The sequence below is a fragment of the Jaculus jaculus genome, chromosome 17, assembly GCF_020740685.1.
Source record: "Jaculus jaculus isolate mJacJac1 chromosome 17, mJacJac1.mat.Y.cur, whole genome shotgun sequence".
Classification (NCBI taxonomy): Eukaryota; Metazoa; Chordata; class Mammalia; order Rodentia; family Dipodidae; genus Jaculus; species Jaculus jaculus.
In genome coordinates this window covers 30,393,712-30,421,507 of record NC_059118.1, presented here as the reverse complement: position 1 = coordinate 30,421,507, position 27,796 = coordinate 30,393,712, and the positions used below count along the sequence as shown (strand labels likewise).

Below are 27,796 nucleotides of genomic sequence, written 5' to 3'. Positions count from 1 at the left end.
CTTTGAGTTGGGCTTGTGACCTTTGACTCCGTTATCTTCAGATCCGTAAAGCCGGTCCACTGAGCTATATAAAAGCAGCTCAGCTTGACTCGCTCTCCCTGCAGCCTTCTCCACCGCGTCCACGTCCACCATACGCCCGCGCCAAGCCAGAAGCCGCCGCCATGACGAAGGACCAGAGTGGAACCTGGGAGATGGAGAGCAATGAAAACTTTGAAGGCTACATGAAGGCCTTGGGTAAGAGGGGAGGGAAGCAAAGGGAGGGGACATTCGGAGGACATCAGCCTTGCCCTCTGGGCAGTGCTACTGTGGAATTGACATGTGTGAATCTCCTCATTTCTGAATTATAGGGTGCAAAGTCAGGTAAGTCATTTTCCCTTCCTGAAAACTGGGAATAATAGTAAATGGAATGATATTTACCATATCCATAGCACCATACTTGGTCCACAGAAAACATACACTGAATGGATGATTAGTGAGCGCGCGCGCACACACACACACACACACACACACACACACACACACACACACACTATATCCCAGCCTGCTTTGCCATCACCATAGTGATAACATTTGAATCTTATATTATCCACCAATGACCTCTGCTTGATTGTTTGTAGGCCTTCTAATAGAAAAATAGAAAAGGATCTGTCAGCCAGCCTCTCTCCATCTGGAGACATTCAGGCTCATAGAAGTGGAGGATGCATTTCTGTCATGTAGTTCAAACCACCCACTGCTTATCTGACTTCTGACCCGGACTTCAGGCCAAGGGTTGCCAATCTGTATGGGTCTTGAAGTGGCAACAAGGTGGGTCTCTTCTAGGGCTGAAGAAACTTACAGCCATGTCCAGCTCTGGGCTGTATGAGAAACCAGAGAGAGGGAGCTCCTATCTGCTGGGTGGCTTCCATGTTCCAGGCCCTGGGCAAAGAGCTGCGGCTGCCACTCTTACTTCTTCCCTACCACAGCCTCCTCACCAGCCTTGTCTGGAACTTCCCCATGGGCAACAGGAGGAAAGTGGCTGCAGGGCATGTCAGAGACCTAACAGTTTGCAGATGATCTAGAAGACCTCCTCAAGAATGGGAATTGTGAGATTCTCTTTGCATTAATGTCTAGTTTCATGAATATTCCTACCGTGTCAATAAGCAAAAGGGAATGTGATATGTTTCATAGTTTGTAGAGACTAGAATGCTTCCAGCACTGAATAACTTTATTTTACCTCTTGGCTATCAGAATTTGATCTCTGTATACTTGAGGGGAAGAAAAGCAAGCAAAACCCATTCTACCAGGATGCCACCCACTGCCTCACCTTGCTTCTGTTTAGTACCATAAGTGGCCAATGTAAACGGAATTCTGAAACTATCTGTGATAACTTGGAGCACAGCTGGGGCTAGGGACCAGGACTTACATGGTTACGCTGAGGAGGCTGTTTGTTTTAGAATCCCAATTTCCACTTTTACCAAATAAGGATAATTACATTGGCCTTGCCACCTCTCTAGACAGTGTTGGATGTAGTAATGGTTTTGGACAATGGAAAGTACTGGAACAGGTGCAGCTTGGAAGCTTCTAGGTTCAGCAGCATGCTGAGTAAGCTGTGCTTGTGGAATGTTATCTGAAAGCAAGAGTGTGCCTTTTGCTGCATTTGCTTAAATAAGAAAAATTCCTGTAGTGAGTGATGTTGAGATTAACATCCAGTATGAGTTTAGTCTATAGCCCCCCCAGACTAGGCCCCCTAGAGTCCAAATTCTGAGGCAAGCATTCCCACCAATCCTCTTTCCCTTCAGGAAATGAGCTGGTACAGGGTACAGGGTCCTTTCCTAGGCTAGAGAGGTAGCTCAGTCCATAAGGTGCTTGTGGCCAAGCGCAAAGACCTGAGTTTGGTCCCCAGTGCCCACATGAAAACAGAGAGCACAAAGGTGTGCTCTGGTAATGCCAGCCTGGGAGACGCAGAGGTAGGAGGGTCACTGGAGCTCACTGGCCGCCCTGTCTGTGCTACTTGGTGAGCTCCAAACCAATAAAAGTCCATGTCTCAGAAAAAAAGATGGCCGGGCATGGTGGCGCATGCCTTTAATCCCAGCACTCAGGAGGCAGAGGTAGGAGCATTGCTGTGAGTTCAAGACTCCATAGTGAATTCCAGGTCAGCCTGGGCTAGAGTGAGACCTTAACCTCGGGAAAAAAAAAAAAAAAAGGACAGTATTCTTAGGAATGACACCTGAGATCGCCTTCTGGCCTCCAAACCCATGCATGACGTGTACCTATAAACACACACACACACACACACAAACACACACACACACACACACACACACACACAAACCTAAAAGAAATCCTCTCTTACTTACATCCAGCCTCCTCTGGACCGCACACCAGCTCATACCTCAGTGTGTGCATGGCAGAGCTCAGAAGTTGTGAACATGAGGTTTGAAAGGCTCTGGACTGCTTTTCAAATTCTCCTTAGTATGGGATACTTGTCTCTTCAAGCCTCCATCAAAACTCTCAATTTAATATCACATGACACTGCTGTCACTTTAATGAGCAGACTACTTGGCCTACTTATGCCAGGGTGTCTGCAGTGCAGAGGGCTGGGTGGCACTTTGTGGACCGAGATGAATGCCATAGGTGATAACACCAGCTGGACACAAAATGTGGGTGTGCTTGGTGCCTGATTTATCCAGCTGCTGACCACTCATAGGATCTCAGGGCCCCAAGGGACTTGCCCAATGTCCAGCCCACAATGCCCTGTGCAGAAATATTTCAGCAACATTCACCTTTCCACTGTTGAAAAAGAAGCCTAATTTCTATCATCTGTCCATGGGGGACCTGGGCAAGGCAAGAGCTGGCAGTGATGAATCTCAAGGGACTCTTCCAGAAGTAGGTGAGGAGTGGCCGACTTGTCAATCTAACCTGCTCAAAGCAGCCCCACATATCTGTTTCATGCACCCCACACCCAGGCTGCAAACCAGGGTTGCTTTCCCAACACGGAGAGTCCATGAAGCTTGCCTTGCTTGCCCTTTTGTGTACTGAGGCGCTTGGCAGTTGGGAAGAGCATTGAAGAGATATTTGCAAATCTCCAGATGTGTGAATACCAGCAAGTATGACGCCATTCTCTGCCTAAGAATCGTCACTTTTGTAGACTTCTACCCTGTGCTTCAGGGGTTTGGTTTTTTCCCAGAGGACCTGATTGTTGGTTCAGTGGAGAGAGAAAAACTGTTGAGATATGGATCTGAGCAGCACGCTAGCTCTGTCAACAGCCCAGTGACTCCCTCCACCTGCTGGCGTCCCACATGACGCAGCTGCCAGCCTCAGCAGAATGACACATCATGACAACCTTTGGCTTTGCCTCAAATTATCAAAGTCATTAAGAGCTCAAGGGTGAATGCCGAGGGTGTGTCTGTGATGCCGCCTCTCCACCTTGGGCACCTGATGTTTCCTACATCTCCACTAGAAATCTTTTAGACACTGAGTACAGCAGCTGGCAGGCTCCATCACCCAAGGACTCTGTCATGCCTTGAGGTCTTCCTTTGAACAGAAGAGGGGTGGAGTGGGGTCTTCATTTCATAGGGGCAGGCAGGGGGAGCACGTTTAAGGAGAAGGTTCCAATGATGGGGAGGAAACCAGAGAGCCATTAGTTCTGCTCGGGACAAAGACTCACTCCGCCGCAGCAGCCTCAGCAGATGTGTGGGCAAGCGGGGACTGAGCCCCGGGCAACAGAATAAAAGCTGCGGCCTACCGCCTCTTTTGCCCACAGCCTGCATGCTGCGAGGACCCCCGAGCCATAGGAGAAGACCCCACGAAGACACCCTCAGCCCCAGCTGAGGTCCCAAGCTCCAACCGGCACCAACTGCCAGACGTACACAGGGATGCAGAATCTCAAGTTACAGTTGTGCACAAGTGGTAATTACTATGTGGAAAAAATAAAAAGCTGCCATCACACACAGCGGCTTGAAACAATTCCAGCCAACTTTTATGATGCCTCGTGGGTCTGTGGTCGAGCGGGTCTCCATGGTGGCTCTTGCTCAAAGCCTGTCATTCAGAGAGAGTTGATGGAGGCTGGGGGTGACCCCATCCCAAAGACTTTCCCGTCACTATATAGGTCATGGAGCTTCTTTTCGCTGATGGCTAAGAACTTGCCTGAGACTGAAGAAAGGCGTGGACACATGGTCTGGGGATCCTCACAGCATGGTCCTTCATCCAAAGAGAGGAGGCAGAAAGTGATGGCCTGTGTTTCATTGGTCCAAGAGTTGTAATCACCTCCTCCGCTCCATGGGAAGCACCAGAAACTCCGTTCCTTCCTGGGCATAGTGTCAAAGTCACTTGTAACAGTGATGTATAGAATGAGATGTAGCCATTTGAGGAAGTTCACTCTGCCAATCATGGGATAGCAGGTATTCTGTGTCATGGCCCCAGAATGGCTGGAGTAACAAGAAGCATGTGCTGGATGGGGAGGTGAAGGGGGAGCCGCACTCTGGGGGTGGATGAAGGCTTCCTGAGCTTATAGCATGGGGTATTAGGACACTGGACAGGTTCCCCAAGCTGAAATGGGTCAGGCATGACCCATGGGCATGTGTAGAGGCATGGACCTGGGTGACCAGAAGGAACTGGACTTCTAAAGTGCTGTTTCTGAACTACAAGGTGAAAAGGGAGACTGAGAGGTGCCCAGATGTTTAAGGTGGCATACCACACACGGATTTCATCACCTAAGAGGAAGCTCCCTCCAAGGATATCACACTCGCTCCAGCAGCTTTGTAGTGAATCAGCCAGTGAAAGCTGTCAGAAAGTTGGAAAGATTGTGGAATGGCCCTAGAAGGTGGAAGAGCAGAGCAGAGCAGAAGTCAGCGTGGAGTGGGTGGGGAGCACCTAGACATGATCACAGCAGGAAAGAGCCTAGACATGGTGAGCAGGTAGGGAAGAGGCAGGGAGACATAGGCCCTGAAAATGAGACGTCATCTTATAACCTTCATCATGAAGATGGTAAAAATACATTGGAAAGTATGTGCCCTAAAATTAGTTGGATCATGTCCAATTTAGATCACCTTTTTTTTTGGGGGGGGGGGTGTTGGTTTTATTTTGTGAGACAGGGTCTTGTTTGTATAACCCAGGCTAGACTTGAGCTTCCTATTTAGCCAAGGATAACCTTGAATTTTTGACCTTCTGTCTGTACCTCCTGAGTTCTGGGATTGTAGGCATGTACTACCATGTTTATATGTTACTGGGGGTCAAGCCTAGGGCTCCATACATTCTGGATAAGAAGACGCCTAAATGAGCCATATCCCTAGCCCTCGATCCTCTTTGATTCTATAAGTTGTCACTGTTCTTCTCTTAGTTCACAGAAGAAAGTGAGGAACATCTACCAAGACTGTATTTTTCATTTAAGGGAATATACACAGCCTTCAAAGGACAGTGCTTACAACAGTTCTGATGGGTCACTGGAAGCTCTTCTAGGAAAGTGGCAGCCTCAGAAACAGAAGTCAAGCAGTCCTTTTAGATTGCTCTGTGCAGGAAATGTTTCCTAAACATCCTGGTGTTTTTTTTCTTTCTTTTTTTTTGGGGGGGGGGCCAAGGATCAAAGGCAGAGTCTCCTACATGCTAAGTGAGTGACCTGCTGGGGCTCTCCACCCCAGGGCCTCTGACTGTTCAGGAGCTTACGGTTTAGCATCAGGGGTGAGCACAGGCACACGTTGCTTTTGTGACATGATAAGCATTGTTCTAGAGCTTTTTATTTATCATGTCATTTTAAATAATTCCACTTTTAACAAAGGTATTGAGCACCGACAACCTGTCAGGAAGCATTTTGGGCAACGGTGACAGAATGGTGGAAGAATACGCACACCCCAGGCCCTATGGGGTTGGCCTGCTAGTGGTGGAGAGTTAGCACACAAGTCAAGATGGTTTTAGGTCACAGTGAGCGTTTTAAATAAAAGTCCAAAAAAAAAAAAAATATCATAGTGGCAAATGACAAGCAGTCAGGGAAGACCATCTGAAGAGGTGACAGTAAAACCAAGCTAGAAGCTGAGAAGTGTTGTCCAAAACACAAGGGGTAACAAGTGTGTTCGAGAAGGCATGCCCATGGGAAGGCTGGGGGGTTGGGGATATGGGGGGCAGGTGGAAGGAGAGCTAGGGGCTGAGAGTAGCAAAGTAGGCAGAGGTCAGCTTCATGACGGGAAAATGGAATGGAGCCAGTCTTCCTTATACTATTTAAGGCTCCAGCTTGAAGAATGAATCCTAGAAGAGCAAGACAGCAGGAGGCTACTGAGCTTTTCAGATAGAAAAAAACAACGGTGATGGTTCGAATTTGGGCTAGGGCAGTGCCTGCAGGGCTTGACAGGAAAGAACGAGCCCCACATATATTTTGGAAATGAAACAGAGAGGCTTGCAGATGAACATGAAGAGAGAGGAAACAGAGAAGACAAAGATGACACTTGGGGACACACCTGAGTATATGGGTGACCCATCAGCTGAAAGGGAGAGATTGAATTTGGGGTGGGGGAAGTCCCAGGCAAGTGGAGGGGGTGAGTTCAGGACTCTAATTTGGCTTCAGCTGCTCAGTATGCATTCTGGTGAGAATGAAAATTGGCATATTGAGATTAAGGCCTAGAATTTGGGGTGGAGCTACGGACGAAAATGGAAGGGATACCTTCTGTTGGACGGGATGAGGAATCTGAAGCCCAGTGAGATGTGGGAGGACTTGCCCAGGGTCACCTGGAGCCGGGAAATGCTAGAGCTCACACAGGACTCCGATCTTTCTCCCCTCAAGCCCTTTCCACAGCACTGCCCTAAACAGTGTGCCAAGTATGGGGGTGAGAAAGAAGGTATCATGCCAAGCAGGGCTTGTTGGTATGGAAATACTTAAAACCGAGAGGCTGGACTTCCAAATCACTGCAAGAGGGCCATTCAGAGTCACTGACTAAAGTGAATGATGAATTTATACATCAATGCTGATGACTCAAGGATGAATTTACTGTACAAAACCTGGATTTCTGCCGGTGCTGACAAGTCAACGAAGTGATACAACTTGTCACAGTCTTACTTAGACCATACTGTGCCCGGCTGGGCTTTCAAATGAGCAAGTATTGAGAGGTGCCAGATGACCACAGTAAACGCTGTCCCTTCTACAGTGCCCCTTGCATTCTTGGCAGCACCCCTACCCTGACCCCTATCCAAATGGGTGGAAACTAGACTAAAAGTGGCAAGATTAGGCAGGAGGGTGGGGGGTGGTGGTCTCTGCCTTGCCACACTCTGGAGGGAGTAAGAAAAGGGGCAGGCACAGGGGCTCGTTTAATTCCTCTGTAAATGTGCTCTCTAGAGGAGGAAATTGCATGAGAAAAAGGTGAAAATTGCTCTTCCACACTACTTCTCACAATTGCCTGAAAATGTCGATGGTTTGAGAATTGAGAAGTCCAGGTTCAAAGCCCAGTGAAGCTTGGAATGGTTCTCAGATTTCCTGTGATGAATACGTGTGCATCTCTGCTCTTTAATTTACAAAGAGCACCTGCCCTTTTAGCCTGCAACTTTAGCTTTCTTCACAAGCCCATTACAAAGCATTTTAATGTTGAGTAGCATACTCATATTTCAACTTTATGGCTTGCATTGTTCAAAATGCAGTTATGGAAAGTATGCTCTAATAAAGTCACTTTGGTGGTGGTGGTGGTGATGGTGGTGTGTGTGTGTGTGTGTGTGTGTGTGTGTGTGTGTGTGTGTGTGTGTTTTCCTGTAGTAGCAGCAGCAGCCATAAGCCATATATATTATTCAGAAATAGCTTGCCTTTGGACCTTTCCTTCTAAAATAGAAATTCATTTCATCTAGCCATAAATCAGGCTCAGAAGTACCTTTAATCTGGAAAAGCAGATAAAACATACTTGATAACCCTTGTGTTAAAATACCATATCAGGAAAATAATTTTCTCTGCAAAGTTCAGAGGAAGTGTTTTGATAATCTGTGTGTGTTCACATGTGTGTCCATGTGCGTGTGTGTGTGTGTGTGTGTGTGTTCTATAGCTGCAATTAAACCCCTTTGATGAGAAATATTCAACAAGGCATCCACCAGCAGGACATTTGGCTCCTTTCCCTAGGGTAGGGCAGAGGTGACATGATTAACTGGCCTGTGCAAATGCTAAAGGGTGGCCAAGAGGCCAAGCCATTTTTCAATCTGGAAGAGATGCAATGCTGGACTCCATTTACATAGAGCCCCTAATAAGATTCCCCAGGCACTAGTCAGAAAGATTGACTCAAGTGGTGTTCCCCGGACACACCAGTTCTCTCAGCATTGGGCATTTTTAGCTGTGATCTACTTTTCTAGGCAGCCAGGAACAAATAATGATTTTTCTTCGGGAGCCTTAGTTGTGAATGAAAAACAGGCTGCGTTTGTAGGGAAAGTATTGTGAAGCTGGGTGACTCTGAACCCCCCACTTAAATTCTCTGTGTCTCCATTTCCTCATCCGTAGAGTGCCTGCTTGCTCACTAAGGAGCTCTTCCTTCTAACTCCTCTGTCATTTCCAATTCACCCATAGTAGTTTGCTTGGAGCGCTCTCCTTTGTTTCATCTGGTTAACAGATGACCTCCGATGTCTTTTTCCTGCCTCCTAATGATAGCTTACAGAAGTGTGGGTTGATACAAGGGGGACTTAGGCACAGACGCTTGAGCAAGTGTTGTCTATAAACCAAACTACAGAGGAAGGAAGCTGAGCCAGCTAGGGAAGTGTCCCATCAGGCTGGATAAAGAGCCTCTAGAATGAGGTGTGGATCAGCTGCCATTGTAGCTGCTCCAAGTGCCGGCAGGTGGCTTTAGGAATGTAGAAATATGACTGAAAATCTCATTTGGGGCTAAGTACTGATCTGGTTCCTATGTGACCCAAGCAGACAAGGACAAAGGTGGAGGCCCACGTGCAGAGAGTAGTCACAAGCTCCTTGGTGCCGTGCAGAGCACCGTCATGCTTACTCACTCCTTGCTAGAGCCACCTGAAGTGAGCATTCATTCCCTCATTTTATTATGAGAAAACGAGGGGATCCGAAAAGGAAAGCAACTTTTCTAAGGTCACATAGCTGGGCAATGGAGGACACCCTTCAACCCCCATTTTCATGCCAGCTTTGTTCTAAACTGTGCTGGGCAACAACCAATTGGAAGAACAAGCAGGACCCAACCGGAAGGTCTTCTGCTGAGTAGCTCTGGATTGGAGCCTAGAGTTTGCCCTTCTAGAAGGTTCCCAGGTACCACTGCTGCTGCTGCCAGCCCAGGCTCCTGACTTTGACAGCCACTGTCCTGGACCATGTTCCCCATAAACTAATACGATGTGAGTCCCTACTGCGTATACAGACCTAGAGATGGTTTGGGGACGAGCACACACAACAAGGGGACAGCACCGTCTTTGTCTTCATGGGGTGAGATTAAGCAAAGGAGAGTAATCAATCCCATGGAAAGAAAAAAACAGGGAGGGGCTGGAGAGATTGCTTAGCAGTTAAGGTGCTTCCTTGTGAAGCCTAAGGACCCAGGTTTCACTCCCCAGAACCCATGCAAGCCATACACTCAAGGCGATGCATGCATACAAGATCATGTATGCACACAAGATAGTGCACACGTCTGGAGTTCAATTGCAGTGGCTAGAGGCCCTAGTGTGCCAATTCTCTCTCTCTCTCTCTGTCTCTTTCTCTCTCTGTCTTTTACACACACACACACCAAATAAAAATTTAAAAATAAGGGCTGGAGAGATGGCTTAGCGGTTAAGCGCTTGCCTGTGAAGCCTAAGGACCCTGGTTCGAGGCTCAATTCCCCAGGTCTCATGTTAGCCAGATGCACAAGGGGGTGCACACGTCTGGAGTTTGTTTGCAGGGGCTAGAAGCCCTGGCATGCCCACTATGCTCTCTCTCTCTCTCTGCCTCTTTCTCTCTCTGTCTGTTGCTCTCAAATAAATAAATAAAAATAAAAAATAAAAAGTAAAAATAAAAATTTAAAAATAAAACAAATGTTTTTAAAAGTCAGGGAGGAGCTGGAGAGATAGCTTAGCAGTTAAGTGCTTGCCTGTGAAGCCTAAGGACCCCTGTTCAAGGCTCGATTTCCCCAGGACCTATGTTAGCCAGATGCACAAGGGAGTGCACATGCCTGGAGTTCGTTGGCAGTGGCTGGAAGCCCTGGCATGCGCCCATTCTTTCTCTTTCTCTCTCTCTCTCTGCCTCTTTCTCTCTGTCGCTTTCAAATAAATAAAGAAACAAAAACAAAATAAAATAAATGTCAGGGAGTAGTGGAGAGTTCCTCCTATTCTTTTCTCAAAAAAAAAAAAAAAAAAAGTCAGGCCTGGTGTGGTGGCACATACCTTTAATCCCAGCACTCAGGAGGCAGAGGTAAGAAGATCACTATGAGTTCAAGGCCACCCTGAGACTACATAGTGAATTCCAGGTCAGCCTGGGTTGGAGTGAGACCCTACCTTGAAAAAATACAAAAAAAGGCGCAGAGGTCAGGGCAAAGCAGGAAGTCTCACCTGAGAGTAAAACTACAGCCGGGACAGCAAACCAGGGTAGGGGTGGTCAGGCCAGGCCATGGAAGGCCTCATAGGATGAGCAGGAAGGGAAGGGAGAAATGTTCAGGGAACATCTGAGAAACTGCAAAGGACTCTGAGGAACCTGGCCCATGAAGGTGCAGACTCAGTCGCAGTGGTGATGAGCGCAGCAGCTGTCATTTATGGAAACCCTGCCACGAGGCTGAGTTCTTCAAAGCACCGTCAACTCTACTCTTTCCAAGCAACCCAATGGGATTACTCAGAACACCACTGTGGCTACTGTTCTCTGCTGCTCCTGGGTCTGAGCCCACATATCCAGCCTTTGATGGCAGTTAGACACATAGTTAGACATCACCTGACTTACCCGACTGTGGCCCTGGGACAGAAAAAGAACATAAGAATTAAAGTGATACCTGGCTTCTCTCCCACGAGAATGAATTCATATGAACAAGAATGGGGATGACATTATTTGGTGGCTTTCAGCAATTTTAAAGAAGGATTCATTTTTTTTTAAAATTTTTTTATTTGTGAGCAACAGACACAGAGAGAAAGACAGATAGAGGGAGAGAGAGAGAATGGGCGCGCCAGGGCTTCCAGCCTCTCCAAACGAACTCCAGACGCATGCGCCCCCTTGTGCATCTGGCTAACGTGGGACCTGGGGAACTGAGCCTCGAACCAGGCTCCTTAGGCTTCACAGGCAAGCGCTTAACCGCTAAGCCATCTCTCCAGCCCAGGATTCATTTTTATATCAGAAACATTTGACTACCTGGCCCTAGCTAAACAGGCTAGCAGTTGTCTTGAAGGCAGGAAATAGAGCAAGAGACATGCTTGTTCGTAGCTTCAGTGTCAGTGTGCCTGACATGAGCAGCTCAACAAGGATCGTGTCAGCCCTTTCCCTACATGCTCTGTGAAACACCCGGCAAGTTAGATTTCCCACCATGGGAGAGTGTGGAAACCTGTATCCTACGTCTCCCTGTTGGAGCTACAAAGCCTCTTTCCTACATCAAAGGCAGAAATCAGTTTTTGTTGGTTTTAATTCATTTATCACACTTGATTGAGTTAGTCCTTTTTGATCATTAAGCCTCCTATGACACTGCATCTGTGTTGCCAAACACAGTGGTCAACCCAGGGCTCTGCATATGCTGGTTAAGAAACCTAGAAGTGTTCACAGCACAGGAGCAGCGGAAAGCATTCCTCTCATGGGTGCCCCATGGCCTGCAGGCTGTATGGCCCTAATGTGATCATGGAAACTTCCATACAGAGCTGAAGCTAAATGAACCGTCAGAGGATGCCCAGGGGATACACAGAGAATAGACATGCATTGCCACTGAAAGGAAGATTCATCCAGCGGAACCAAGACACCCTTTATCTTGGAGGAGATTTGACAAGTCAGAAGTTTCTGGTAGCTTAGATAGTGATGGTTTAACCGGCCTCTCCCAGCTCTTGTGGAGCTTGGCATAGCCTAGAAGACAGACTGCCCTGAGTTTAAGCTCTATCTCTCTTCCGCTCTGTCAGACCCAGGGCAAGTTCCACACATTCCCTAAGTCAGTTTCCTCTTTGCCTTAATGGAGATCATATAATGCTTATCTCATATATTTGTTTGGAGAATGCAGCAAACAAAATTTCCCAAGGGAATTTCTTCCATGAGGCATAATTCTGGGTATGTTTCAAAGTATGCCTGATCACAACCTCAAATATTACCAAGGGGTCCCAAAGGCTTCCTGAAATACTGTACCTAAAATTCAACTCACTGTCTCCAAATAACATGAGTTCTCTTTTACATCCCTGGCTGTCACCTTGGTCACCCCAGTACAACCTGCCTTCTCCTCCCATGTGGCTACCTCTACACCTCCTTCCAAGTACCCAGGCCCTGTGGCTGCTGGTACAATCGTGTGAGTTCACACAATCCCTCGTGTCTCCAGTCCTCCAGTTCATTACTAGTGTCGTAAGTAGGTGTTTACACAGTGGTCTTCTCCAAATAGTAGCCCATGAGGAAGCCCAAGATCTAACAACAACCAGAGGTTCTATTTCTCATAGATGCTGGAGTGGGACCCAGAAATCCTCCCAGGTTAGCCCTGAGAGAGCTACCTTTGGGAGTGATTGTCAAATCTAAAAATTCTTAGACGTGACAAGCACTCCACAAATAGTCAAGAATGGTTGAGCCCTGGTATTCATTTGCTCATGCAAATGTGAGCATATATCTCTTTTCAACTTATGGTATGGATATGGAATTGTTTCTCTTGGGCTACCTAATATTACTTTAAGCTATTCCTTTAGGCTCAAATCTGACTACACAATTTAGAATCCGAGAGATTAACGAGGGCCCTTCCCTACGCAGATGTTAGATATTAATTCTGTTATAGATTATGAGCTGTGGTCAGACTTCTGGCCTGCAGTGAGGTTCCAACAGCCAGCCTTGTCTCTTCTTTGTTCACTGGGAAAAGGGAATGAATAGAGACCATAGGGATTCAAAAGAAAATTGGTCAGGAATGAAATAGGGAAAGAGGACAGATGCAGGGGGTGGGGGTGGAGTGAGGATACTACCATGGGAAGGGCTGAAAAAGCACAAATTCTCCAAATTGACAGGAGTAATGCGTTGCCAAAGCCTGCTGACCTCTCCCATGGGCACAGAATGGTATTTATCTCATACCAGACAATACACAACATGAAATTTAGTCAGTACCTACCACAGAGCAGGGACCAGAATTCCCAGAGAAGCAACACTCAATAAGTTTAAATGTTCTTATTTTTGAGGCTGTTATGACCCTTGAGTTATAATAGCAATGATCTTGGTATTTTTGGAAACCTTCTAGATACATTTCCTGGGTGAAATATGAAGATTTAGGTTTGCATACAAAGATATCTGGAGACTTTGAAGGCATACAAAGGTTCAACTATGATTTGTCTCAAGATTAAGCACTTGATGATGATCACAGCATGGACAGAAATCTAGTTTCAGAATTATCCTCCATCATGATCATGAGATCTTTTCCAAAGGACAATGACCCATTTGACTTCAATGGCATTTGATGTACTACTAGAGGCTGGCAAGCAGGTGGGCACAGCTCTCAGCTTCTAACAGTGACATGAAAAGCTTAGGAAACTGAGCACTCCTCTGGAAGGGTGCACCCCCTTTCTTGCTAAGAGTTGTGAAGAAATTAGTATAATTTCCTTTAAAATATGAAGACAAAGAAAAGATGTAGCTAGGGCAGGAGAGATGGTTTAGTGGAAAATGCACTTGCTTACAAAACTTAACAACCCTGGTTTGATTCCCCAGTACCCACATAAAGCCAGACGCACCAAGTGGCTCATGTACCTGGAGTTTCTTTTCAGTGTCTGGACATCCCAGTGTGCCCATTATCTCTGTCTTTCTTCTCTATCTCTCTCTCTGCTTGCAAATAAATAATTTTTTAAAAGATATAGTTAAAGTTGGGCTGGAGAGATGGCTTAGCGGTTAAGCGCTTGCCTGTGAAGCCTAAGGACCCCGGTTCAAGGCTCGGTTCCCCAGGTCCCACGTTAACCAGATGCACAAGGGGGCGCACGCGTCTGGAGTTCGTTTGCAGAGGCTGGAAGCCCTGGTGTGCCCATTCTCTCTCTCCCTCTATCTGTCTTTCTCTCTGTGTCTGTCACTCTCAAATAAATAAATTTGAAAAAATATCAAAAAAAGATATAGCTAAAGTTAATGTGGAAAACCATCGATAATTGTTAAATCTGAGTGAGCCTGGGCTCCTGTACCCTTGTTTCTGCTTGGTTTGTTCAAAATGTTTCATTTTAAAAAGGTAAGGTAGGCAACTATCAAGCTTTTCATTTTTCTCCTCTGTGCAAAAATGCTTATTGTCAAGCTGGGCGTGGTGGCACACGCCTTTCATCCCAACACTTGGGAGGTAGAGATAGGAGGATCGCGTGAGTTCGAGGCTACCCTGAGACTACATTGGTCACCCTGGGCTAGAGTGAGACCCTACCTCAAAAAAACAAAAAATAAAAATCGCTTATTGTCTAGAATACACCAAAAACTACTGAGTGTTTATAGTGAAGGGGAGAGCAGCCTAGATTAAGAAGCCTTGCATCAGCTTTAAAAATGGGAGTTATTCACATTTCCCACAACCCCATGGGAAACAATAAAATAGGTTAAAAAAATGGGAGTTGTTAATTATCCCTCCCTGCTGGGGACATTTGTAAAAGTCTCATCTTTACTCATGACGGAGACTGTGGGTTTCAAAGTATTTATCTCTTTTAAACCATGAAATCACTATAGCAAACTCTTAGGAGGGAGCCCAGTGGGCCACACAGGATGAAGGGCTGTGGTGGAGGAGGGTGCGTGCGTGCGTGTGTGTGTGTGTGTGTGTGTGTGTGTGTGTGTGTGTGTGTGTGTGTCTGTCTGTCTGTGTGTGTGTGTGAGACCCATGCATGTTGGGAGCTGTAACTCAGGGTGAGTTTCACGTGCTGCCTGTCCTTCTGTTCCTAAGGAGATGCCCAGTCTTCTCAAGTTCCTGGCAACTGTACAATCAGGCTACTTGCTTCTCTCTTAAGCAAAGAAAAGTGGCCTGTCTCTGATCTGTGTCTTTGGACCCTGGCACTTGGCCTTGTTAAAGGAATGAATGATTCTGGTTGCGCACATCATAACCTCCACTCCTCCTTTCGCCAACAGATATTGATTTTGCCACCCGCAAGATCGCAGTGCGCCTGAGTCAGACCAAGATCATCACTCAAGACGGTGATAACTTCAAAACGAAAACCAACAGCACCTTCCGCAATTATGACCTGGATTTCACTGTTGGGGTGGAATTTGATGAACACACGAAAGGCCTGGATGGCAGGAATGTCAAGGTACTGTCGTGGGATAGCAGTCTGGGGGGTGGCTCTTTGACTTCACAACGAAAAAGTGACAGAAACAACCCAGGAAGGGTGGGTAAGCAGGACCAGAAAGGACAACTCTGCTGGCAGTAGCAATTAGGGAAGGCTAACTCCGAGGAGGCAGGCTAGAAAGAGTTGAGGGAGCCTTCACCCCTTGAGGACTCAAAGCAGGAGCCGGCTCCTAAACTGCCTGGTCCAGCAGGCAGGGAGAAGTGGGCAGGGTGGAGTGTACGAGGCACGGGAGGTGACTGTGACCAGCTGGGCGGGTCAGGCTCATGTCTAGAGACAGCTGGGCTCAGCTCCTGCCAGCACTGTCATTGAAGGGCGAGACCTCACGGAGCCTGAACTTCTCCCCACTTCTTAGGAGTTGCCGAGAATTCAGCTTGTCTGGGTGTGGAATATCTCACTTTAAGATGGTCCCAATTCGCTGATTGTTGTTTTAGAAGATCATGATGTGGATGAAGTATTAGTACTACAATGTATAGGCTCAGTGAAGTCAGGTTTATCTAGTCTTAGTTGAAGTCTCTGACTGACTGTGGCTTCTGTCCCCCCATTGCCTTCACTGACAGGACAATATTCTAGGAAACCCCGTGTGCACCAGAAACCACACTTCCAAGGGCATGAACTTTCAAGTCCATCTCCCTTAGCCAAGTTCTCACTTACTCTGACTTCTACCACCTGTGGCCAATTATAATTCAAAATTAGTAAATGGAAAAAATCCCAGAAATAAACAATTCCTGAGCTTTAAATTGCATGCTGCTCTGAACAGCACGTTGAAACCTCACTCTGCCTGCTCCACCCTGCCCGGAGTGTGAGTCATTTCTTTGTCCTGCGTATCTACGCTGTGTACTGACCCACCCACCGGCCACTTCGTAGCCATGTTTGTTTTGGGGCTCATGTAGGGCTCAGTACCACGTGAGGTTTCTCAGAGGGTCTTGGAACCTATCCCCTGCTGATGGTAGGTAGGACTCTGAAACTACTCTGAGAGTTGTCACAAAGACCAAGACCTTTCTTTTGCAGAAAAGACAGGCCTTTTCCCAGAGGGGCTGTCTGTACCTGAGGCAGAGGCTTGCGAGCAGCAGGGAGGGGTGAGGTGGAAGAGGCAGGAGTACGGTGCTTCCCCACATCACCGCTTCACTGGGCAGCAGACTACCCCTCGTACCCTGTGCCAGTCTTCGATCATCCTAACCAAGGGGTACCGGGTCAGTCCCCTCCAATCCGGAAAGGAAAAATTCAAACTTAGTCCTGTCTAAGGACTTTGCTTCCCCCAACCTTAGCATTCTAAGGAACCCTGGGGATTACTCAGCCTAGAAGGCCTGGAAAGGCTTTGGATTGTCACATATCATCGTTGCCGCTGACTCGTCACAGTGGATGCAAGGGTGGGACTGGGGATACCCACAGAACCTTTTCCCTCTGTGAACAGCAAAGGAAAGGCAAGGTTGAGTATTCTGTCTCCAGGCATGTGTTCCCCCATCGCCAGCAAAGGGCCATCCCCTTGGATGATGACTCAACGAGCAGAACCCTGTACCCTGGTCTTCCCTGGGTCAAGCCCCTTTCCTGTGTTCCTAGGGTTTATCCCAAAGTCTCGGCTCTCCCTGAAAAGCAAGGGCCATGGCTCTGGCTCCTTTCTGGGAGCAGAAGTGTTACCAGTTAGCTAGCCATCAGTCCTGCTCTACCCAGGTTAGAAATCACGGGGAGGGCAAGTTTCCCTGGTTTCTGGCAGCTTTGTCTCCCTTAGTGCTTGGCAGCCACAAGTGGCAACATTAGGTTGGTGGGAGCAGAAGTACGTGGCACCCTCTAGTGTTGCAGTCCTTGAGCCTGTCTCAGAGAACCTGGTCCTTGGCCAAGCAAGCATGACAGCTGTTCTGTAGGACTAACAAGTTGGACTTCCTCAGGGCTTAACTCAGGTCAGTGCCGTGATTCTTGGCCCAGGAGGCTCCCAGAGACCAGAACCTATGGTGTCTCTTCTCTGGCTCCACCCAGAATTTTTTTTTAAATATATTTCTTAGCCTTTTATAATTTATTTATTTATTTATTTATTTATTTATTTATTTAAGAGTGACAGACACAGAGAGAAAGACAGATAGAGGGAGAGAGAGAATGGGCACGCCAGGGCTTCCAGCCTCTGCAAACGAACTCCAGACGCGTGCGCCCCCTTGTGCATCTGGCTAACGTGGGACCTGGGGAACCGAGCCTCGAACCGGGGTCCTTAGGCTTCACAGGCAAGCGCTTAACCGCTAAGCCATCTCTCCAGCCCTCCACCCAGACTTTTATCCTTGTTCAGTCTCAGCTCTCTGCCCTCTCTGGCCTGACTATCGACTTCCAATACCCTCTTCTTCCTGCCTCGGCCACCCTTGAACTGCTCAGCTTTTTCTTCAGCATGTTAAGCAGCCGGCTGCCTTGCTACTTTTCCAGCGCGGCCTGCCTGCTGCTCATGTCTTGCCACCATTGCTATGTCGCTGCTTCTTCCATTGTTGTTTCTGCTGCTTCTTTCTTCATAGTACCAGCTCAACTCATCTAACTGAAAGTAGGCAAGAAAACATGTGGGAAAAGCTTTGTATTGGGCCTGGTGGTGCAACACCAGGGGAGGCAACACTGGAGAGCGTCTCCGTCCTGATTCACTGAACTGAAGTGGCTTGTATACCAGGGAAGGGGTGTTTGGACCAATCACATCCTAGTCTCTTCTAGCACCAATCTCAACCCCAACCATAGCCTTGCTGCCCCTTTCAGTCACAGCAGGCCTTCTGTTCCACAGCCATGGCAAAGTGCTCCCTGTCTGCACTAGGTAGAAATGGTTGCGGGGTCATCTAGAGTGGACCAATTCGGTGTCAGCATAGAGTCCAGTGAAAACTTGTTCCAGCCTGTACTGACTGAGGCTGAAGCCTTCAGATGGCAGAGCAATCGATGGTGATAATTATATCGTTTTTTCAAGGCATTCACAGAGTGTTCAAGATGGTGGGTGCTGGCATAAAGGTATTGCTGTTGGATGGTTGACTGACAGTCCGTTTGTTCAAGGCAGCTAGGGAGTCATATTCCCCATCACCCACTACGTTGACTTATTTATAAGAATGGCCATCAGAAGGAATGCTTCCAATAAGAACTGAAGGAATCCATCATTAACACCGGTAGTGATTTTAAACAGATTTTAACAGCACTTAACACCTTCCCAGTGCCCAGGGAGAGGTAAGTTCCCCTTCCCTGTCTCAGGAAGAAAAGCTGTTATGTTAGAGTACTGACTCTGAGGTATCCTGCAACATTCATGACCTCAGCTGCCAAATTATATTCAGTGCTCTTTGATAACGATAATGATACAAATAATGAAAAGCATTTGGGAAATTCTTCCATTAGAGCAGTCCTTACATAAGAGAAGATGCTTTCAGGCCTTAGAACATCCATTTAAAAACCCTTCTGTGTGGTACTGATAGAGTCACAAGCCTTTTCTGAACTATGGCTGAAAAGACAATTTATGAGACATCAGAACTGATGGGAAATTTGTCTCAGAATTTTTGCATCACTCTGCTGTTGCAATCTAGTCAGTTCAGAATGATTCATTCCCCATTCTTTGTAGCTTGGGGCGTCGACTGCTGCAAGGCAAGCCTGAACTCCTGACTTGTCCTTTATCACTTGTGATGATAGACAGTGTTCTCTTCCTGAAGTAACTCACTCCTCTCTGGCCTTTCCTCGTTCTGAAAAGATTCCACCAACCTAGCATGCCTACCCTTCTCCTGCATCTCCCCTTCCTCGGGATCAGTGGTTAGCTCTGCAGCAACAAGCTGCATGGCCTGTCTGCTTGTTGCCTTCAGTGGAGAGCCAGGAGAACACACACTCACACACACACACATACGCTCACACATGCACACATGAAGCTGGTGGGATGTGACCTGTTCAGCTGGAAGCTGGGCAAAGGTCTGCCCCATGAGAAACAGCCCAGAGCAGGTGCCCTCAGGACAATCCACCTCCTATAACTTGGAGGGAATGTCAAGGTGAGTCTATCTCTGTGATTAACTTAATTCAGGTAACATTCTTGAGGACATACACAAGCAGTGTGTGTGTTCAGGGGCACTTGTGTCCATGTATGTGCTGGTGTGTGTGTTGGGTGGGGGCAGTAGCAGCAGCAGTTGTACTTATCATTGTTCTTGTTCTCCAAAGCTGCACATCCCAAGCCCTTGATCACCCTCAGAATCCTCACGAAAACATGGCAAGCTTTGGTTAGAGGTGGGCGTTGTAGGTGGGGCCCTACAGGGCCCTGAAGTGCCATGTTCTAAGTCAGCCCAGAGCAGGAGCAATGAAGTCACATCAAAGGTGCCATGGACTCTTTTCTGAGGGCGCTCCAAGACCCTTTCCTGCCTTCCTTCTTGAGCATCATGCATATTCCTCACCTCGTACCTTGACTTGTTTCTAAGAGGGTTTAAAACGCCTCTTAAGAATACACAACCAAGGGGTCGGGGAGATGGCTCGGCAGATAAAGCACTTGCCACACAAGTATGAGGACCTGAGTTCAGATCTCCAGCACCCACACAAATGACAAGTGGGAGGATTGGCCTGCCTGGAATCACAGTCTTCAGAAAGCAGAGACAGGGGATCCCTAGAGCAAGCTGGCTAGTGAGATGAGCGGAATCAGCAAGCGCTACATTCAAGTGAGAGACCCTGCCTCCGCACATAAAGTGGGGAGCAATTGAGGCATACACCCAATGTCAACTTCTGGCCTCCCCATGCACATGTGTGCGTGTGTGCCCTCATACACATGTGCCCACATGCATATGCATAGTCACACCCATGCATGTACATGCAAAAAAAAAAAAAAACCCACAAGCGAGACCGGGAGGATCATTCTAGAGTAGACCACCTGCCTAGCATGTGTCATGCCCGAAGTTTGATTCTCAGAATTGAAAAAGAAAACCTCTGAAGCTGCCTCAAAGTGCATAAAATAGAAAGAAGTAATCAGTGTCTCTACGACAGAGTAGCCAGGAGAAATAACAAAGTGCTAATTCCTGACCCAGTGTGAAGGATCGTGGGAAACATACTCCATTACAGAAGCCGCTCATCGAAAACCATGTGCTGTGTGAGTTATCGGAGACACTCACAAGAGACAAGGCATAGAGCTGGGGACGAGGGACTGATAGTAGATACAAGGTGTCTTTTAGGACTGATGAAAGTGTTCTGGATTTATAGAGTGGTGATGGTCACACAGGCTGGTGAATATACAAAAAATACTGAATTGTAGGCTTTAAAAGAGAGAATTTTATGGTTTTTGAATTACATCTCAATTTTAAAAATAATTGAAATTGGAGCTGGTAGTAAGGGCTGGGAGAGGCAGAAGGAAACCGCACAAGTGGCACCACTTGGGGCTGGCAGGACTCCTCCTCCAGAGGGCAGCTTGGAGGAGCTATCGAGGAGTGGTCATGGTGGCATGGGGCCCATTCAACCATGTTGGCAGATTCCTCCAGAGCCTTTCATTTAGAGAGCTGTTAATTTCCTTTCTTAAGAATCCATTGAGGTAGAGCGGGGCTGGAGAGAAGGTTCAGTAGGTAAGAGTGTTTGCCACACAAGCAAGAGGGCATGAAGTCCACCTTGAGTTCAATTCCCCAGCCCCCAAATAAACTGTGAGGGACAGACGGGATATTCACTGGCGCTCACAGAAACAGTGACTCTGGGTTCAAAGAGAGGCTCTGTCTCAAGGAAACACACAGATAAGTGATGAAAGAAGACGCTCAGCATTCTTCTCAGGTTCCACACACATAGGGCATGCACATCTGCACACCCACTGTGCATATACCACACACACAAACACACACACACACACACACACACACACGAAACCATTGGAGAGTGATCCAAATTCATAGAAGAGTAACAAGAACAAAACACACAAAAACACACACACTTACCAAGATGCTTTACCATGTGCACAGGATCTCTCCCTAGTACACTCATTTTTTTTTTTCCTGAACAATATGATCCACCCCAAATAGTCTAACTTATACTTTGGAAAAATCAGGATATTCTTCTTCATACCCCTGGTAGGGTTAGTAACTCCTGCAAATGGAACATTGGTTAGCACCTGCATGTGTTTTCATAGAGGGCTGTCTTAAATGATGCTCACCTTGGACTCTTTAAGAGGAAAGGTCTTAGTGGGACTTGACCTCCTGCCTGCCTTCTATGCAAACCTGCTCTTCTCGGAACTGTCTCTCCATCTCCAGCCTCTTGCTCAGAAGTGATGGCTTTCCTCACTTGTATCCACTTCCTCAACTCCAGGATCATTCAAAGCAACTGAATCTATCTTTGAAACCTCCTCAGAAATAGTGACAAAAGCATCAACCAAAAGCAAATGGAGCCTAGCGTGGGGGCTCACACTATCGTCCCAACACTCCAAGAGGCTGAGAGAAGAAAGTGACTAGACAAGCCCAGGCTACATCGAGAGACTCTTGCAAAAAATATTTAAATGATAAATTAAATAAATAATAGTAAATTGAATTGTGGAGATCAGTTCGCTTAATCATACTCTTCTTTCTGCTTCCTATTGACTGTTTTATGTAGGAGTAAGGCTCTAATATTGTAGCACTATGATTCATGGGTAACCGATTTACTTTAGGGTCAGAATAACTTTTAATCTTGCTGCCCAATATGAGTTATTAAAATGAAGTATTAGGACAGGCCTCCTCTGAACTAACATTTTTCTCCTTCCTTCTTTCTGTAAATTTTGCTAAACTCTTATGGCATGTCAGAGCTGTGTCAGGAGCTAGAGGTGAAATGATGAATCCAAGCCCCTTTCCTGCCCACAGAGATCTCAAGCCTCATAGAGAAGGCAGACCAACAAATGGACGACAACCATCAAATGTCCACCTTGGAGGGCATTGTCTACTCTGATGGGAACTCTTCTGTGGCAAGCAGGCTGGTGAACTCACCAGGTTCACTGAGCAGTGCTGAACCCAGTGCTGGGTGGTGTTGCTGACATGAACAATGCCATAACCTCTTCTTTCCTAGAGCTTACAGCCCATGAGAGGAGAGAGGCATCAAGTCAATTGGTGTGTATTAGGGCTCCACCAGATTCAAAGCAGTATGGGAGTAGGGAGAACAGAAAATACAACACTTGCCTCAGGAGAAGATGACAATAGTCCTTTTCCATCTACTTGCTAAGGAACTCGGGAGTGCAAAACCAAAGATGAGAAACAGCAAACATGTATTGCCGGCCATCCTCCCTCCCAGAAGAGCTCGGAGAGCAGCCTGGCGCTTGAGTTTATCTGAGACCTTTCTAAGCTGTGCGGCACTCAAAAGCCTTGAAGAAGACAGAAACCTCTTTTGCCTTTAGAAAGAATGTTGAGTTTTATTTTTAAGTTAGTTTGGAGGAATATTAGCACATGTAGATGATTAAAAAATTTTAATTATGGGCTAAGTGGAAAAGGCACTTGCTTGAAAATCCTGATGGCCCAGATTCTATTCCTCAGTGCCCACATAAAGCCAGATGCAGATGTGCAAAGTGGTGCATGCATCTGGAGTTCAGTTGCAACAGCAAGAGATTCTGGGCAGGCCCATACACACGCTCTCTCTCACTCTCTCTTTCTCTCTGTGTCATAAATAAATATTTTTTAAAAAGAAAAAAATTTGGACTGGAGAGATGGCTTAGCAGTTAAGGCGCTTGCCTGTAAAGCCTAAGGACCCATGTTCAACTCTCCAGATCCCACATTAACCAGACACACAAAGGTGAGGCACATGCAAGGTCGCACATGCCCACTACGTGGCGCAAGCATCTGGAGTTCGATCAGTGGCTGAGGTCCTGGTATGCCAATTCTCTCCCCCCCTCTCTCTCCCTCTCTCTCTCAAATCAAATAAAATGAAGAAAAAAATTTAAACAGTAAAAAAGTGAATATTCTTTTCACCTGGGCTCCTAGCTCAGTCCCTCCTCCATACTCAGAATTTCTTTTACCACTTTACCTTTTTACAGAGAACATGTACAAAACACATGTACACATACACTCTCCCCATACCACTCCTTTGTTTGGTACACACGATTCTCTGCACCTTGCTGGATTTCATTTTCAAAGTTATACAGCGTGCTCTGTATTCTTTCTCTGCTTGCATAGCATGGAAGAACCATAACATATTTACCCAGACACCTACGTGTAGAAGTCACAGAGCTTCTAGTCTTTTGCTGCAACAGCAATGCTGTGGTGCACTAGGGAGTAAAATGAGGAAGAATAACATTGTAACATAAAGTGTATGGAATGGCCAAGGTCAAATATTACTTTAGGAATAAGTAGATTCAACAATCTGTAGAAAACAGATCTATATAGTGCACAAGGAAAATAAAGGGAAAACCCTATAGGTCAGTGTTTCACCAACAGGGTTTACAAGATGTTGAAGAAAACAAGCACCTGGTCTTTATCTTAATATTGTTCATAGGGGTACCAGGTGCTCTGTGTGAACTTGGAAGAAAACCAGCTGGCATCAGGCTCATCCCTGAGGAAGGCTGGCACAAACACAGTGGGAATAGCATAATCATCTCAGCAGGCACATGAGCACCACAGTGGGTGGCCCCAAAGGCTCTCCTTGTACCAAGGCAGGTATCAAGATAGAAAGTGGAGTGGGGCTGGAAAGATGGCTTAGCGGGTAAGGCACTTGCCTGCAAAGCCAAAGGACCCAGGCTCAATTCCCCAGCACCCACATAAGTCAGATACACAAGGTAGCACACATCTGGAGTTTGTTTGCAGTGGCTGGAGGCTCTGGTGCACCCATTCTCTCTCTCTATTCACCTCTTGCTCTCTCAAATAAATAATATAAATAAATTTTTCTTTAAAAGATAGAAAGTGGGGGACAGGAGAGGAGGAACTTGAAGGTCATGTAACTTGTAAATGTGTGCTCTGGGGTGGCAATAGGTCTGTGGTTTCTCCAATCTGCTGGCAAACTCAACTTGAAGTCCTTCATGAGTCCTGCTGCTTCCCCGTATTACTAACCAGGTGGTTTCTATACCTAAAAGGAACCAAGGACCAGAGAAGGGTTCACCCTCCTGATTTTGGGTGGCAAGGCTGGCTCTGGAGCCATGAGGGAAGCACTTTGGTTAGTTAGGGAAACTTCCTGCTTTTGTTTCCATCCTTCATTGCATGCATGGTCCTCACAATGTGACTGCAGAATTTCCAGGTCAAAGAATATGAGCAGTTTTGCCAGGCATGGTGGTCACACCACAGTCCCAGCACTTCAGAGGTGGAGGCAAGAAGATTATTTGTTCAAGGTTATCCTTAGCTAATAGTGAGTTCAAAGACAGTCTTGGCTGCATGAGACTCTGTCTCAAATAATTTCTGTGTGTGTGTGTGTGTTCAGTTTTGTGTTTTGAAAGGTAAGATTACCCTCTAAAAGATATCTTTTTTTTGGTGAACCAGTGAATTTATTGGGGTTACTTACAGAGCAAAGGGAGTGGTTAATTATAGGAATGTAGGTGACTCAAAAGCAGTTGCATTATCAACAAAGTCACAACCCATCCTGGATAGTGACCTCACAGAACTGCATCATGGAGTCCTCTAAAAAGATATCTTCAGGGTGGGGGGACGAGATATTTTGGGCTGGAGAGAGTTCTTAGTGGTTAAGGTGCTTGCCTGCAAAGCCAAAGAACCCAGGTTCAATTCCCCAGGACATGTGTAAGCCAGATGCACAAGGTGGCGCACGTATCTTGGAGTTCATTTGCAATGGCTAGAGGCCCTGGCATGCCCCCCCCTCTCTGACTGTCTCTCTCTCTCTTTCTCTCTCTCTCACTCTCTCTCATAAACAAAATAAAAATAAAATAGTTAAAGTAAAATAAAATAAAAAGTTATCTCTTCCTATGAGCTACATTTGAGGGTAGGGCTCTCCAACTCTGTATGTTACTACACCTTTGCCCAGTGATCACGTGAGTAGTTATATCTGAGAAGCAGTCTTATTAACATTGCTCCTATGATTTGTGAGGTGGAGTTTCTTATATTTAAAAGCCATATGCTAGGGTGGTTCCACTGTAAGCTGCTATCTCATATCCTTTGTTAACATGAACTATTAGGCTAATGGTCTCCTCACTGTTTTACAGAAGTCCTTTACATATAAAGAAATTGACTCATTACTGATTTACTACAACCCCCCCCCCATCGCTATTTATCTGTTGAATTTGAAGCATTTGCCTCTCCCAGAAGTTTTGCATTGTTAATAGTTTGATAGTGTCTTCTTTCCTTTATTGACTTGAAATGTTATCTTTACCATATAATAAAATGAAAGAGTAGAATTCTTTAATAGTGAACTGAGCCAGCCCAGAGAAGCCAGCTTGGCTTGAATGGTGTATGTGGAAGGTGACACTGGAAACATCAGTATTCTGCCCTGTGGATCTGCAGAACCGGACAGTGCAGGAACTGCAGCTGCGGACTTAAGCTTGTCCAATCTCTCAGGACCATATGTGTGATTTGTCTGGGAATCTGTCATTGCAGACACTGGTCACCTGGGATGGTAATGTCCTTGTATGCGTGCAGAAGGGAGAGAAGGAGAACCGTGGCTGGAAACAGTGGGTTGAGGGAGACAAGCTGTACCTGGTAAGCCCTGGGGTCTGAACAGCCCCTTCCATTGTATTCCCAGAAATTCCATGGCCATCTGCCCAGCTGTTTTGACAATCAACTTGCCTCTGCTCTCCTTCCCTGAGCTCCAACCACCTGCTTGTGTCCATAGAGTCAGGCCATTCCCACCTGGCTCAGGGGACTCCGAGAAGAAATCTATGTGGCTGTTGCTGCAAATGGCTGCAAATAAAAGAGAAAGTTTAAAATGCTGAGTTAGGAAATCAAGATTCAAGGAGAATTCAGAGAACCTGCTAAAGGCCCGCTGGAGAGAAATGTGAGCCATGGTATGAAGCTGCCCTGGAGGAGGGCGGGACCAGGCCTCCTCTTGGTCAGGAGGGCAGGCAGGCTACTGGGAGGGGCTGGGAAAGGGGCGGGGGGAGGCAGGGCCTGGAACTGGGCATTGACATCTCACTCTGAGCCCTGATACATCTGAGCCCCAGATACATGAGGTTGGTTTCTTACTAGGAGCACTAGGAGTGATGGCTGATATTCTTCAGTGAACTCTATCTGTCTCGACAGCTTAATTTTTCATTCTTCAAGGAAATAGAATTCAATCTTCAGGCAATTTATGGGCCCCATATTTGAAATAGTGGAAAAAGTTTCACTCCCTCATACACCCAGCCTTTCATTCACTAAGTGAATAGCTCATTCAATGAGCGATCACCATTCATTCATTCATTCATTCATTCACTCACCCATGGAGTCAGCCAGGTGCCTGGCTCCAGAGTCATCACTTGGGTCATCATGGTGCTCTTCAGAGCCAGCCTTGCTTCACCCCAGATCTTTATTTCAGAGACAGTATCAGCTGGTGATACATGAGGCGCGTTCCTCATGTGTTCCCCTGACAGCTCTTGCTACCTGCTCTGGTTTGGATGATGCGTTTTTTGTTTTGTTTTGAGGTAGGATTTCACTCTAGCCCAGGCTGACCTGGAATTCACTATGTAACCTTAGGATGGCCTTGAACTCACAGTGATCCTCCTACCTCTGCCTCCTGAGTGCTGGGATTAAAGGTTTGAGCCACCACACCGGCTGGATGATATATTTTTTAATGGTAGGGCCATCTCCAATGGTCCCTGGGGCTAAGATAAGCGATTCAGCATCAAGTGTAATGAGCATGGTGATCTTCCCCATGCTCGCTTTCCCTCCTCCTTCCCGGGTCCATGAGGTGCATGAAAGACCTGTATGGAAAGCAGGATGTGTCAACTGCAAAGATAGGCCAGGAGGGCCCTTGCACAGCTCACCCCTTGTTGCTGGCTGAGCCGTGGCCGACCAGTGTCCCCAGCAGCAGAACCCAGGCCACCCTCACTGCTGGAGCGGCTACTGCCCAGGTCCTCACCCACCTAAAGCTGCTCCGTGCCACCTGTTTCCCTTCCTCCTGACTCCTCCACCTTTAGTAAATTGAGGCAATGTCGTTTTAATCATGGGAGTAGGAAAAAATATCCCACCCAAGAGGGTCCTTTCTTTGCCATTTTCATCTTTATAGTTGTTCAGGCTCAATTTGAGTGTCAAGATCAAATTACTGCTGCCTGCAGGGTATGCCAGCTGATTGGGTCTGAGAGCGGTACTTTGCCCAGAATGACTAAATGTCCTTTTTTTTATTCCAGTCCTGCCCCTGCATCACGAGGGCTGGTGATGGGCAGAAGAAAAGACAGGCTTGTTAGACATTCACCTCCTTTGTGACTTGTAGGAGCTGACCTGTGGTGATCAGTTGTGCCGGCAAGTGTTCAAGAGGAAGTGATGGCCACGTGGGAGGTCTGCCAGACATGCAGAGTTCCCGGCTGGCCGTGGGAAGCAGTGTGGAGACCGAATTACTTCTGACAGAGCCCCCTTAAGTCACCTGCATGGTTTTAAACATAATGAGCATGTACCAGGCATCTTCTTTTTTCCCTTGGAACCTGGCA

At 46.8% G+C, this 27,796-nt stretch overlaps 1 protein-coding gene across 1 annotated transcript; it reads left to right on the top strand.

Moving 5' to 3' along the window:
* Positions 1–114: 114 nt before the first annotated feature.
* On the top strand, positions 115–27,796 carry Rbp2 (retinol binding protein 2). The gene is made up of 4 exons (XM_004663608.2): positions 115–234; positions 15,128–15,306; positions 25,773–25,874; positions 27,583–27,796. The coding sequence occupies exons 1-4, from the start codon at positions 162–164 to the stop codon at positions 27,631–27,633; spliced, it is 405 nt and encodes a 134-aa protein (XP_004663665.1). The 5' UTR covers positions 115–161; the 3' UTR covers positions 27,634–27,796.

Excerpts from the sequence above, each read along its gene's own strand:
- Rbp2 (XM_004663608.2), top strand. The coding sequence starts at position 162 with ATGACGAAGGACCAGAGTGGAACCTGGGAGATGGAGAGCAATGAAAAC. Across the intron at positions 15,307-25,772 it reads TGGATGGCAGGAATGTCAAG|ACACTGGTCACCTGGGATGG; the intron begins GTACTGTCGTGG and ends CTGTCATTGCAG. Across the intron at positions 25,875-27,582 it reads AGGGAGACAAGCTGTACCTG|GAGCTGACCTGTGGTGATCA; the intron begins GTAAGCCCTGGG and ends TGTGACTTGTAG.